This window comes from Penicillium canescens, assembly GCF_028828765.1.
Source record: "Penicillium canescens strain IBT 15451 chromosome Unknown utg000003l_segment0_segment0, whole genome shotgun sequence".
Lineage (NCBI taxonomy): Eukaryota > Fungi > Ascomycota > Eurotiomycetes > Eurotiales > Aspergillaceae > Penicillium > Penicillium canescens.
The window spans coordinates 1622421-1636699 of NW_026703965.1; the positions used below are offsets into that span (position 1 = coordinate 1622421).

The 14279-nt window shown below is 49.5% G+C and overlaps 5 protein-coding genes across 5 annotated transcripts; 3 read left to right on the plus strand and 2 right to left on the minus strand.

Annotated features, from left to right (window-relative positions):
- Positions 1–927: 927 nt before the first annotated feature.
- N7446_004053 (uncharacterized protein) lies at positions 928–1923 on the minus strand (the record flags this gene model as incomplete). Its single annotated transcript, XM_058512802.1, has 1 exon — positions 928–1923. One exon carries the CDS (start codon positions 1921–1923, stop codon positions 952–954), a length of 972 nt encoding a protein of 323 aa, XP_058374131.1. The 3' UTR covers positions 928–951.
- A 1924-nt stretch (positions 1924–3847) lies between these two features.
- N7446_004054 (putative cellobiose dehydrogenase) lies at positions 3848–5542 on the plus strand (the record flags this gene model as incomplete). Its single annotated transcript, XM_058512803.1, has 3 exons — positions 3848–5273; positions 5324–5376; positions 5438–5542. 3 exons carry the CDS (start codon positions 3848–3850, stop codon positions 5540–5542), a joined length of 1584 nt encoding a protein of 527 aa, XP_058374132.1.
- A 1945-nt stretch (positions 5543–7487) lies between these two features.
- On the plus strand, positions 7488–8408 carry N7446_004055 (uncharacterized protein; the record flags this gene model as incomplete). The annotated part of the gene is made up of 1 exon (XM_058512804.1): positions 7488–8408. One exon carries the CDS (start codon positions 7488–7490, stop codon positions 8406–8408), a length of 921 nt encoding a protein of 306 aa, XP_058374133.1.
- Positions 8409–8734: 326 nt separating this feature from the next.
- N7446_004056 (uncharacterized protein) lies at positions 8735–10354 on the minus strand (the record flags this gene model as incomplete). The annotated part of the gene is made up of 1 exon (XM_058512805.1): positions 8735–10354. One exon carries the CDS (start codon positions 10352–10354, stop codon positions 8735–8737), a length of 1620 nt encoding a protein of 539 aa, XP_058374134.1.
- Positions 10355–12084: 1730 nt separating this feature from the next.
- On the plus strand, positions 12085–13171 carry N7446_004057 (glycosyltransferase family 8 protein; the record flags this gene model as incomplete). The annotated part of the gene is made up of 3 exons (XM_058512806.1): positions 12085–12121; positions 12174–12609; positions 12688–13171. 3 exons carry the CDS (start codon positions 12085–12087, stop codon positions 13169–13171), a joined length of 957 nt encoding a protein of 318 aa, XP_058374135.1.
- Positions 13172–14279: the final 1108 nt, after the last annotated feature.

Genomic DNA, 14279 nt, shown 5'->3' on the forward strand with positions numbered 1-14279 from the left:
TGCAAAGCGCTGAGTGACATACAAGCTAAACCTCAAATGGAGCGAAGTCAGGATGTGGAATGTAGATCACACATCTCATTGTCGGCCCATACAAGAGGCTGGTTGAATAGTATCGGTCTTCAAAACTCTTCCATATGCTACTCGTTCCTACCAAGCGAGGCCATCCTTCAACTATCACGAACATTTTCTTCAAGCTCTCGCCCTTGGAACAGACTATCTCTTGTTCTCATACAATTTCAATCATGGCCCCCACGGTCGTGAAGCTTCTCATGATCCTCTGTATGACAGGATCTTATGCCGCCGGTTCAAGTCTTGAGCAGGCCACCAAAGGAGGTATCTTGCTCACCCCAAACGTGGCAATAGACTCAGCTGACATTGCCATAATTATTTACAGTGAACATGATATCAAGTCCTAATGTCGTGAGGTTAAATTCCGCACATCCTTTTGAGAATCTCGGCAATCAAAGTAAGGTTGAACCTGGCGGCTGTCATTGTCGGGCTTGATATCCTCTATTGTGTTCAATTTCTGACTTACTGGATGCTCATAGCTTGTCAAAAATGCCCCTCTCCATGCAGTCAAACCTACTGCTGTGACGGCCACGCAACTTGTGGCAGTAACGAAAATGGAGGCTGCGGTTGTCTCTCAACTTAGATCACAAGACCAATTTGCTACCCGATGAGAAATGTTTGCCTCTGTAGGCCTTTGAAAGACACAGAAATGAACAAGCTTGTTGTATTTGTACACAGAAAGCAATACTTGTAGTGTGCTCGAGAGGAACAAAAACCCATTTAGAAAGCAGTTCATAAGTCATGGTATCCCCAATTCCATTTAGGTCCGCCAAATCTGCGGTGCATCGTCTATAAGATGGAATCCATGGCCTCGTAGGACGCAAATGAGAGAATATTGTATGAATCACGCTTGACTGTAGATATCGTACCTTGGCAGGAGTTTCACGACAGACTTTCCAATTGGGTGACCAGCTCTGTCAGAGAGTCTAATGTTTTTACTGCATTGGGGTTCTTCTGAGATGGGTCTCGGGGAAGGAGGTAGCTCTCCCAGCCTGCATCTCTAGCAGCACAATAGTCCTTCGCGTAGTCGTCGCCCACATGTGCACAGAGCATGTTGGTCTCGCTGTTCATCGACGGATTCGCAAGCAATTGAGCCTGTCGCCTCGCCACATCAAAAATTAGTCGATGAGGCTTCTCTGCACCTGCTTCGTAGCTCGTAACCACAAGGTCAACATCGTGAGAATGTTGCCCATCCGTTGTGGTTTGCGTGCCTTGGCGCTCCTCAAACCCAGGAAGTTCCATGCTGGAACGGTCTTGGTCAGCGCGCATATCGCCTACTCGCACGCCTAATGACTTTAACACAGCAGGAATGCGGTCATCCGAGTTTGAAACAACCCCAACAATAATATTTTCAAATGGACTCTTCCCACTTGTCTTCAGTTCGCGCATGCGACGGAAGAAAGGTGTCACATCATCATAAAGCGCATAGCCCTGTGATCCAGCGAAGCGATCCAGTAAGGAATCAACCAGGCCAGAGGGGAGATCAATATTCTCGTTGGTACCGCCCATCTGGAGGCTTGTTTGCGCCAATCGTGCCTCTCCATTATTCTCAGCTAATGCACGCGCGAAACTTCCCCGAATCACCTCCTCCCACCATTGTCGAGGCCCATTATACTGACCACGGAGAACAGCAGCACGGCCATAATTCGGGTATTGACGCGTCTGAGCTTTAAAGATATCCTTGAATGCGGTCTTGAGACGGTCCGGGGTTATGGCTGTGCGGGACAATCCGAATTCATGCGCGGTCGCCGCGTATTGATCAGGGACGGGGAGGCGCGGGTAGAAGAGAGTACCGAAGGCGTCAAACGTTAAGAGAAGGGTGCGTGGGTGTCTAGGTAGGTGAGCTGGGTTCATGGCGAGGTTAGAGTTGGAGATTGAGGTTTTGTTTGGGTTTCGTCATCGCAACGGCCACTCCGCCTCGGGAACACTATTGATCCCCCACTGTACACAATTCTTAACTTCATTGCAATTGATATTGTGATTGCAGGACCACCACATTTGAGCACAAATACAGGCTGTTGATCATACACAGCTTGCTATTTCATATGGCACGGCCTCATATTACGGTTTGCTGTCAGCCCATCGGTGGCGTTCGTGTATCAGCCTGCGTCGCTGCAGTCTGGATCAAGGACAGATACCCTGTGGCAATACGGAGACTGGCCAGTGTTTGAAACGGAACCACTGATGCGGATCGCATGGAATACCCAGATCTCCAGTCAAGAGATCTTGGACACGCCAAGAACACATCCTATTGTATCGATGACCACAGGATATTTGAGGTCTTTCAGTAAACTACATCATCCTGGGTGGAGTTACCACAAATAATAAGCTGACATCCCTATCTCTCATGGGCTCACTCTCGATGTTTCAGAACGTCAAGCAGGTTAATGTAGCCGGCGAGCGCCTTACCCATCGCAACTGTTTTGTCCGATCCCGCGATTCAATAGTTTATGACGAGACACACTCGGTTCTAAATGCTTTGGAACTCGCCAGATAGCCCTGGCTTGATTATTCCACCTTGCTCAAGATCCAATTCCCGTCATACCTTCATCCGGTCACTATGGAATACTACCCGTGTCGGTGAGGTATGGAGTAGCATTCTTTCCAATGAAACTATCAACCCGATTGCTACAGTCAGCTTCAACCGCTATTCTTCAGGCTTCCGAATCAACTAGCATCATGTCTCTGTCTGAAGTTAAGGCCTGCTCTTTTGGATGCCTGATGGAAGACTTTCCTAGTTCGGCCTGCTCTAGGGACTCATGCCGTTGCTGAAACAAGACATATCTGCCCCGTACGACCACACTAGAAGACTGAATGTTCTAGGATATTTGCGGATGGAAATTCCAAAATGAAATTGACAGCTCCGCTCAAATCCGCCCATCCCCACTGTGTGCTTTATCATGTCTGATAAATACCGAAATTTTGCCGGTACATGTATCCGACGGAGAGTCGACTATTTCGGTCGGGTGGATATAGACTGAGTGCAATTTTAGTGAATAATGGCTACCAAAAACTCTAGCTTGTGTCGCGTGAGGGAGGCAATCATGAATGATTGCCTAATGTGGGCCCGGCGTCGGGCTGCTTATTCTATGCTTGGTAAGGGTCGGATATCCTTCTTGGCCGTTTCAAAGTTTCGAGGTTTTCACGCCTAGAGACATGGTGGGACGGTGGCTTGGCTAGCCAAATACTTTGATCGAGTTTTCGACGCCGCATCCATGAAATATATGAATCGAAGATCTGAAACATATTAAACTACAGATGATCCCTGCGTCAAGGCCAAAAAGTGATTGGAAAAACGCTTTGCCGGAAATAAAATAAAGTGAGGGTTGAAACACCCTTAGGGGCTTGGAACATCAGTGGCGCAATGATTCCGCACTTGGCCCAAGTGGAGTCAAACGGGGCTATTTGATAGTTTCGCCTTCCGGAGCAGTGCTGAATGCCCTCGGTATGAAATAGAAGGATTCTACAAATTATAATCCGGCTAAATGATCACTCGGAGCGTTATGAGATCTGAAGTGTCGTCCCGAGAGAAGACGGGAAATGGGCGGCTCAGCGGCGAGTTAACATTCTTATCTGATCGCGCTAGTCCCGATTAGTGATTATAGACGAAATTACATTATCGAGCCATGAGTAGCCCGCGTGGAGTCTGGGACAATTGATTGGAACTGGACCTGGATCTGTGCGTGACGGCATTGAGGCCGTGAAACTGTTAAAAGGGCTCCTTCCCCTGCAGATTCCTATCTCGGCATTTCACAGAGATCGTTTTTTATACTTCATTATGAGAATCTTCCAGACAGGCCCTTTGGCCGCTGCGCTCTCCATTTTCTCCGGACTCGCTTCCGCTTCCGTCTTTCAGAATAATACATATGACTACATCGTCGTTGGTGGAGGCCCTGCCGGAATTATCAGTGCTGAGAAGTTTGCTCAGGCTGGCAAGAAGGTCCTCCTCCTTGAGCGTGGTGTCGGGCCAACTGTGGCTACCGGTGCCAACGAGACGCTCCCATGGAACCACTCGTTGACACCCATTGACCTGCCGGGACTTTCGGCAGATATTGGTTCGCTTGATGTCTGGAATGAGTACATGTGCACCGACACCGGTGGCAATGCTGCCTGTGTTCTCGGCGGTGGTGTGACCGTTAACTACATGGTCTTTGTCCACCCTCCTGCCCGCGATTTCGATGATAAATGGCCCAAGGGCTGGAAGTGGAACGACGTCGAGCCTGCTTCCGAGCGTCTCTACAAGCGCAACCCCGGCACCCTCCTCCCCTCCGCCGATGGCAAGCGTTACGATCAGGGTCTCTACCACGTCCTGTCCAAGTTCTTTGGTGGCCTTGGCTGGAAGTCCGTAGACATGAGTGCTCAGCCAGACGAGAAGCACCAGGTCTACAGCTACCCGGCCTGGAATGTGCAGAACCAGATGCGTGCTGGTCCTGTCCGCACTTATCTCCCCGAGGCTGTGAAGCTCGAGAAGTTCCAGCTCGCCCTCAAGACCAAGGTTATCCGCCTGGTCCGCTCTGGCAGCCATGTCAGCGGCGTCGAAGTTCAGACTGTCTCGGGCGAGACCGAGATCATCTCCGTTGCTCCTCAGGGTCGCGTGGTGCTGGCCGCCGGCGCTCTGTCTACTCCCCGTGTGCTGTGGAACTCTGGTATCGGTCACGCCGCTCAGATCGAGACCGCAAAGAACAACGGCGTCACCGTCCCCCCAAAGCACCAGTGGATCGACCTTCCCGTCGGTGTCGGCCTCAAGGACCACCCTATTTTCCAGATCTCCTTCGACACCAACAGCTCTTTCGGTCTGGTCGACTACGATGGTGTTCTGAACGGCTCTGATACTCGTGACATCTCCCTCTACCGCAAGCACAGCGGTGTCTTGACCCAGGGCAAGCACCGCATGATCTTCTTCACCTCCGAGGAGATCGACGGCCACACCCAGTACTACCAGGGTTCATGTGCCCCCACTGATGAGGGTATCGTCACCATCACCTCCTATCTGACTCACGGTCTCACCTCCTCTGGTGTCCTGGGACTCGATGCCAACGGAAACACTGTCATTGAGAAGTCGCCCTACCTCCAAACCGCTTCTGACCGCAAGGCTGCCCAGAGCTTTGTCTCGAAGATGGTCAGCGAAATCACCGACCCTTCCACTGGGTTCGAGCTTGTCACAAACACCAATGTCTCTGCTATTCTCAACGCCCAGAGCCCCGGTAACCACTACACCACCACTGCCAAGCTGGGTAATGATGATGGCCGTAAGGGGGTTCCTCGGTCGTGGATACCAACACCAAGGTGTACGGAACTGATAACCTTGTATGTGTGCTGCAACACTTCTCTTTTATTAATATTCCTGCTAACCAATTTGTTCTTTTAGTTCGTCGTTGATGGCAGTATCCACCCCGATCTTCCCACTGGTAACATTCAGACGACTATTATGGTTGTTGCTGAAGCCGCCGCTGCCAAGATTCTGGCATGTTAGAACATCGCTCATCGATAACCGAGTCTTCTAGTCCGTCGACCTCTATTTGGAAGCTCGGAACTGGTTGGTTATCAAAATTATGAATATTCGCCAGGTTGCGAGTGTCATAGATACCCTTACTCTGTTCGCTGTATATCCTGATAGAACTGTACAGAATCGTACAAAGAATATTACTTCGTTGGAATATATAGATTTGGGCTTTCCACATTCCCCAAGCAGAACGAAAGAAGACAAGTCCAAGTCTCAAGCTCCCAATTCCAGCATTTCAGATTAAGATGACTATTGAAACATCCCAAACTCGGGATCTTTGCTTCCTCACGGCCACAGGTGGCTGAGTGCTGTACTGTGCAGATCAGCATTCATGCTTCAGATTTGTTATTGTCATCTGGTAATAAACCTCAAAAATAGTGAACATCGAAGGTTTGAAATTAGGTTGGCACCAATACACACTGAATGCAACCTTGAAGTCAATCACTTCCATTTTTCAGCATTGCTGTGGCAGGGCTCCCCTGGTCCAAAGGAACAAATTTGCGTTATTATTGTAGTCCATTACAATCAGGTCGACTCACCGGTGAGCTTCTTTACTCTACAAAATCAGACATGCAGAAAAGGGCAGCATATTCAAAATCACAAGCAACGCCACAAATGCCACTGGGGTTGTGGCGGACAAATATAAATTACCCCTGAATATTCCCCGGACCCATCCAAAGTCTAATCCAAACCTGCACTCCTCAACGTCCAACTTCAGACTTCACGACCCAGGCTTCGCATCAAACTGAATCCCAGTTACTACTCGAATACCCAACACCTTTCTGGCATCAATGCGTTGTTTGCGAGACACAATGAGGTCGGCCCCGAGATGTCGGTACCCCTTATCACCCCTGAAGGCTCTATCGGCCGGCGCATGGAACACAACGAGAATCGTGATATCATCAACGCTCGGTTCTCTTCTATTTTACGACAAAACGGCATTAGGCTGAATCCGACAAAGGACTTACTGGACCAAGAAGGGAAGTTAGAGAAGGCTTGACGACCCACCCACGACGCTATTTGACGAGACCCGCCTAAGGTGGAGGAGTAAAATTGCAATCAGCATCAACGGCTACTGTTCGGTGGACTTAACGTTCTTCCTAACATTCTTCGGGCGGATAAACTGCAGATCAGTATAGCCTTTGATGCAGGGTTTGATGACTATTGGCCAACCAAAAGAGCAAGGTCTGTGTCAGGCCTGGCGATCTCGGCTTCTGTTTGCTGCCTGTGACACTGTCAACATCCCGTTCTCGGACTTTTGCTCAGGACCCTGTGCCCTATGCAGAAAGTGTGCGTGTTAGAACCATGTGGGACATACATCACCATGTTTCATACCCTTCTACATCTCCTTCAAAACGAGCTCCGATCAAAGGATTATCTACAAGTAAGTGGTTCATGTCTTTTCGGCCTTGGTCGAATCCTTGTGGGAACCGTTCCCCGGCTTTGTTAAAGAGTATAGGGAATGATCGGCAGGATGGTTAATGAAGACGAGCGTCTCATGAAGCTTATGACCGCGCTACGAGTTGCACGCCGGACCCAACCCCTGTGGCGGCGCACTCACCCACCACTCAGCGTGAAGCTTATATCTCTTTTGATGCCACAGGTTGCTATTCCGCCACCATTCTCCATAACGCTAGTATTCCTGACACCGCGGGAGGCCCCTCTGTCGTCTTGTTTGCTAGTTCAGGAGTTTGGTCTACCCACGGTGTCGATGGAGACGGGATGGAGCCGTGATCAATGCGGATCCCCTGAAAACAGGCCTGGTATATAACATGGGACTGCTCCCGCATAATATTGGAACTCCCCAAGAACTCTCTTTCTTGTCATTCCTTACAAGTCACTCCTTACACTCGGTTTCTACCGTCCACTCTTTCTTACCAAGTCTTTGAACTTCAGTCACTCCTTAATCGTCAAGATGAAGTCTTTCGCCTTCTCAGCTGCCCTTCTGGCATCTACTGCCGTCGCTCTCCCGACTAGAGTCCTGTCCGCTCTCCCCTCAGGCATTCCGTCTTGTCTGCCCTCCGGCATCATCCCCTCGGACATCCCCCTTCCCATTTTGTCCTTGATCCCCACTTGCTCGGGTGCTACTCCCACCGCTACCCCGACCCCCAGCAATGCCGTCTCTGGCATGACCAGTGGTTCCTCCGGTGCCGGTCAGATCTTGAGCGTCCTCAACCAGGCCGGTACCTCCCAGGTCGAGATGCTGGCCGAGAACGAGCTCAAGAGCCTCCTGGGCAAGCTTCCCCTCAGCGTGCTCCAGCAGCCCGTGGGCCAGATCCTTGAGACTGCCGAGAGCGTCGGACAGCTGAACGGTGGCAACGGCGCTGGTCTCGGCCAGATCACCGCCGTCCTCGAGAACGGAAACTTCGCTCTCATCCAGCTCACCCAGAAGGTCGTTGACCTGTTCGACAGCCTTGGTCTTGGTCAGGTCGGCAGCCTGCTCGGCTCCATTGTTGGCGGTCTCGAGTCTGTCACTGGCTACGTCAAGCGCGACCCCATCTCCGATGCTCTCTCCATCACTGACTTGAACGGTCTCGTTGGAGGCAAGGACCTCCTTGTTCAGATTGAACCTACCGTCCTTGGACTCCTTGGCGGACTTGACCTCACCTCTCTCCAGGGTGGTCCCGTTGGCAACGTCGTTGCTACTGCCACCTCCCTCTCCGATCTCAAGAACCAGGTCCCCCAGATCCCCGGCGCTAGCTTCATTGCCGTCCATGCCGAGGACTTTGCCTCCGTCCTCCTTGTCCAGGTCGACTCTGCTGTCGACGGCCTTCTCTCCACCCTCGGCCTCGGTGGCCTTGGCACTGTCGTCGGCTCTGTTGTCCCCGCTGTCTAAGGGGCTTACCTCCTAGTATATGATTTACCCTTGATGGGTGCTGGTCATTACATTCTATCATACACCTTTTACTTTTCGTCATGAACCCGGGTTTGCTTCGAAGTAGCGCGTGCAACGATTACGGACGCAAGGGTCTCCTTTTTACATACACTTTCAGAGCATTACTACGCTCAACTGTATATTTTATATACCCTGGATAAATGTTTGACATGTCTTAAGTTCTACCAACTATGTCCAAACAAAATGTCTTGCGCAACAGTACTATTAAATAACAACATAAAAAAGCGGTAACCCATTGGGATGCGATGAGCTGGTCAACATCCAACTCAGTGACGCATTCCGCCCCAATAACTCTCTCCATCTCGGTCATAAGGATTTGAAGCGTCCTTGCAGCTCGGACTTTCATAATCCTTAACTGTACCCATAGGCCAAATGGGAACAACACAAAGTTCATCCGGCGCACATCCACGACACTCTTTCCAAGTCGTCCAATCAAGGTAATCTACAAGATCACGAAGAATCTGCACAGCAGATCCAAAATCAGTTTCCTTACCAGCCTCCAGCAACTTGGAACAGATACTGTGTGCAACACTATACACAGAGTGTGCTGCAAGACGCTCCGAATCCAATGAATGAGGCGGTAGGAATTGGGTTGCACATCGTTGAGCTTCAACAACTTCGTTCCGGTCACTGTAGTCAATGTATGGAGACATGACCCGTTCAATTTCAGCTTGCAGGGCCTCCATTGAGTTGATCTTGCCGGATACAAAATACGATAGATCCTTGCTATACCGAGTAACGACCATATCGGCAATGACCTGCCAGTCCTCGGACTTCTCGGTTGCATCATGGGTTATGATCAGTGCCGTGATATCCCTCCGGATAGCTTCCAGTTCTGAACGGGAGAGGTGACCCAGGCGAGGAAGACCCGACTCATCTTGGAACAGGTCAACATCGTAAGAGAATGCTGTCACGAAGTGATCATAGTTCAATGATACCCTATTCCCACCGATCCCATGGTATCGCGCAGTAACAGCACGCATCCATCGTGACGAGTTAGGCCCGTGGCCAGGTCCACCGCGTGGAGGGCCACCAGGTCCACGTCGTTTCCCATCATTATCCTGCTTGCGCCCCTCAATGCCGCCATGTTCGTGGCCACCCTTGGGACCAAACTCATCCTTATCCTGAGGTTTGACCTGCGTAATACGCAAAGGAGTAAGGTCACGCTCAAAGGCACAAAGAATAATCTCAAAGCCAGCCTCCATACGAAGCAGACCATCAATACGAGCACCCCATTCCTTCTCAGCCATCTCACAAGCCAAACGAGCACGTTCATTTTCTCCAGGAGGGCCACCATCAGGCCGGTCACCCACCGACCCATTGAACAGCAAAATATCCTGAGAATCAAGTGTCCCCTTCGAAGTCTTGGCAGCAGACATGCCATCAACATATAAAAGCCGCAAATCCTTAGCAGCAGCATAAGCATGCAGATACCCAGCATCATCCTCGCCAAACTTATCAGGCCACGCATCCGTATGTCTCCCATCGGGCCCACGAGGCTTCCGTCTGCGCAGCTCTCCATGCCGGCCTTCGGGTCTCTCCTGATCGTCTTGATCGTCGCCCGGGGGCGGTCCACCAGGTGGAGGTCCACGTCTTGGCCTAGCAAAGACCATAGCATGTTCCGGCTCAAACGCTAGCCACTCTGTTCCGTTTACAGGGCTTGATTTGGAGGTTCCGTGGTATAATTGTGTGCCAGCGGGCACTGTTGCCAGGAAAAAGGACACGCCGTTGTGGTGGAGGGATGAACCCCACTGGCGCATTGAGTCTTGAATTGCGTTGAAAATATGGTTTGCATTTTTGAGGGGTGGACTGTTGTCGTTGGGTGTGAGCCCGCTTGATAGGCTTAGGAGGCTGTAGAGCGGGAAGAGTGACAGTGGGGACCTCATGGTTTTGGGTTGGAGAGTTCACTCCCTGGTGATGAGGAACGACGGTCACGATCAGCCTGGAATGATAAAGCTCTATCAGAACAGCCCAAGAATTTTGGGGCTTTTTTATCAGATCTTCGGAGGAAAAACCGAAGTTCATATGGGCTTAGGGCTCGGAACGTGGTGATGACGCGTCATCGCGTTTTATACTCCACGCCAGGCGTTATCTGGTATTTTCCGCCGACGCTAGGAGATAAGCTATGTTTAGTGCCTGTAAGTTCCTGGTATTGTGTGCTGCATTCTCAACTTCCTGCATTTTTCTACGCTCGGCCGCGGTCTCTTGGGCTTCATGGCCTGGTAGACAGTTGAATGTGAATGCAATATCGGGGCGGGTTATATAGCCCGGGTGGTGGGGAGGATTTGTTTCTTCAATGTCATTGGCCGAAGCTACTTTCTTGTCTATTGAAGGTTCTCTGTGCTGCGGAGCACATGCGCGTAGCTCATCGGTGTATGGCGGTTTGAGAACGGGGAAGAAGAGAGAAAAGCGGAAAAAGAGATAAACCATGTAAAGCAAAAGTTAAATGGCAACTGGCTTTGCAAAGACTACTGGTTCACTATTAGACTGTTTTCATCGTCTACGCATCATCCCCCAGAGAAGCGAAGATTCGCTGGAAGATATCGTTATCAGATATCTCTTGCAGTAATAGATACACAAGCTCCAGCAACAGAAGTGGCAGTTCCTATTCGATTGAAATTACCAAATTCTCTGTATAAGCTGTTAGTATAGAGGACAATCTGGCTCAATGTCCTCGATATATGGTCGATATGTTGCATGATCTCAAGCCAGAGAAGATTTATGATCGTGTGAGTTCGTAGTTGCGTCAGGATCCCTAGATTATTGTCGCTCAAGGACGGTCGGTAGGGACAGCTGCTGTCCATGACCGTTCCTGTCAATGATATTCTCTGCGCAATAATTTGTGGTATGAAGGACGTGAGCTTCTTTGCTTCCTCTTGATTATTTGAGGCGTAGGAGATAAAAACATCATTTGTTCTGGTGAAGATGATGGGATTTTGGATCCAGGAGATCACGGACTGCAATGCTCACTTTCAGCTTTGAGAGAGTAATTGATGAGGAAGTCTGAGAGACCTCAAGTTCCCGTGGGACTTATTGTCCTAGGGGTTGGGCTTTATAATGAAGAAAAGGTAAAGATCAAGTGAGTGATAAAAGCCTCCACTTAGGGTGTAGAGACTAGCTCAAGCTGTACGGTGAGTAATAATTTTAATTTAGAGAGGTATTCGTGGTCTCTCTGGGTCTTTCATTGTGCTGGCCATAGTGCCAGCAGCTTGTCCCGTACTTTCCAGGAAAGCGGCGTTCAGCCGTTTTCAACAAGCAGCATCTAGAATAGCAGAAGCAATGTTCATGTAGGCTTATTATACATGTATTCAGTAAGCCATTTGATAAGTTATAGAACATTGATTCCATCATAAGGGGAATTTACTATAAGGTGGTGCAATATGGCGGTTTTATTGTACAATCTCTTGCCCCTCATTGGACAACCGATACCGGAGCGCCAAGCCCTGCGGAAAAAGAACCCCTCGCTCATAGGCCAACGTCGTCTCTTCGCGTTACTCTACTCTGCCTGTGTTGACCTCTTCCTGCGCCTGAGACCGCTAATCTCGATCGCCTGCTTCGGATTAATCAGTCATAGTCAAAGCTAAAACAAAACAGTCTTAACGCGACTGTCAAATTCATGGACGACAACAACTCCAGACGAGATGCCTCCAAAGGTACAATTAGGAACTCCGCGGTATCTTTCTTCAGTATAATAACAGTCATCAGTTTGGACCACGCTCATAACAAATACCGCATACCTGTCTGGACTTTTGACCCTTGACTACTCTCTCAAGAAAGTGGGCTCAAAGTATCCGCTTGTCGTTCTCTACACGGATTCGTTCCCTGCCGACGGCCACGAAGCTCTTGATTCCCGAAAAATACTGAAGCGCCATGTACCATATCTCCTTCCATCAGTTCCTAAGGATTACACCAACGATGTGCGATTTTACGATTGTTGGAGCAAACTCACTCCGTTCTCACTCGTTGAATATGACCGTGTCGTGCAACTTGATAGTGACATGATGGTCCTTCAAAATATGGATGAATTAATGGAACTCGAATTGGATTCACCAGAAATGGCTGGAGACGGAAATCGAGTGTTTGCCGCTAGCCACGCTTGTGTCTGCAATCCCCTCAAAAAACCTCACTATCCGACAGACTGGTAAGACCAATCTATTTTCAACATTAGGAGAAAGCTCAATCGCGGGTCATAGCGTAGCTAACTCGTCAATTTTGAAAGGGTTCCGGCCAATTGTGCTTATACTACTCAGCATGACAGTCCCGACATCGCGCAAACTTCTGGTGCTTCATCCACTGCAGGTTTGGGGATACCCAATGGAGGCCTACAAGTGGTGAACCCAGCCAAGGCAATCTACGACAAAATTACTGAACAGCTTGCTAATGCTACGACATCAAATTATGACTTCGCCGATCAGTCCCTTCTCGGTGATCTATTCTACGGTCGCTGGGTTGCACTCCCGTATATCTACAACGCACTCAAGACCTTGCGGTGGGAAGGTGTACACAACACCATATGGCGCGATGAGAATGTTAAAAACATACATTACATACTCAGTCCGAAACCATGGGATGAATGGGCAGACAGACAGCAGAACCCCGGAGATTCTAACCAGAGCCAAGACCCGTCGCACGCATGGTGGACAACATTGAACGCAGAAAGGTTGGGCGAGGAACAGAAGCTAGGCATAAGGGACCAATTTTGAGCCTTTCGTCTGAAAATCCCGAACCACTGCTGTTGATTCATTTCTATGCTCCTATGCACTATTCTCTCACTCTATGGGCACTAATTCGACCCAACAAGTCAGTGCCAAACAGTGCACCTTCATGGGTGCCTCATAGTAAAGCGATATGTAGCCTCTTATTTCTGTAACTATCCCGTGTAACTACTTATAGCCTCAATGGCCTGTACTGAAACATTCTAAATGCCTCCGCAAAGTCCCGCAGATTTGGCTGGCTTTACAATATTTAGCTATGTCTTAAAGCCTAACATTTCCGTTGGCATCCTTGGTAAACTTTAACCAATTCGCACAGTTTCACTAGTCTATTCTGAATATACTCCGAAATATCGCTTTTACCTAAGCGCATTGTGCAACTCCTATACCATTTGGGCAAAGCAGTTCCTCATTTCACCCACCATTGATTGAATCCTTTCTACCTGCCACAGGAGGTGTCAATCCAAACTCCAAGGAATCTAATAGAATGACGCCTCTGCTACACGCTTCAGGGAACGTACGTGCAACGGGAGTCAAGTTGCTGCTCGCCACAGAAGGTGTCGACTGTGGCCATAGGGAATTTGACGGACAGGTACCCCCATCACGCGCTGCAGATAACGGGCGTGAGGCTGTGGTTACGCTGCTGCTTGCCACGGAGAGCGTTAACCTAGATTCCAACGATTGTTCAAACAGACACTGCAGTCACTGGCGACGCGAAGGGGGCATACGACAGTGGTCAAACTGCTTTAGATACACGGGCTACCTGGTCGAAATAATCCCACAACAAGATTAAGATAGAGCATCCTATTGCCCAGTTAGAAGGCTCATATAAGCTACTTATAGTAGTAGAGCCCCGAGCTGGTCAAATAACAACTTGTGCTATTATCACTAGGAGGTTATTGACACAATCCAGGTAGAGTTCTGTCGCTAAAGCCTCTCTTTTTAGAAGAAGTACGGCCTGGGCCATGACTGTTTAGATGCGAACGTGACCATGGCGCTTGGAGATTATTAGTATACGTGTCTTGCTCATCTTGCTAACTTGGGGGTTTCTCTGATACACATTTACAGCTATAGCCTATCGGACGGACTATTTTGTTTC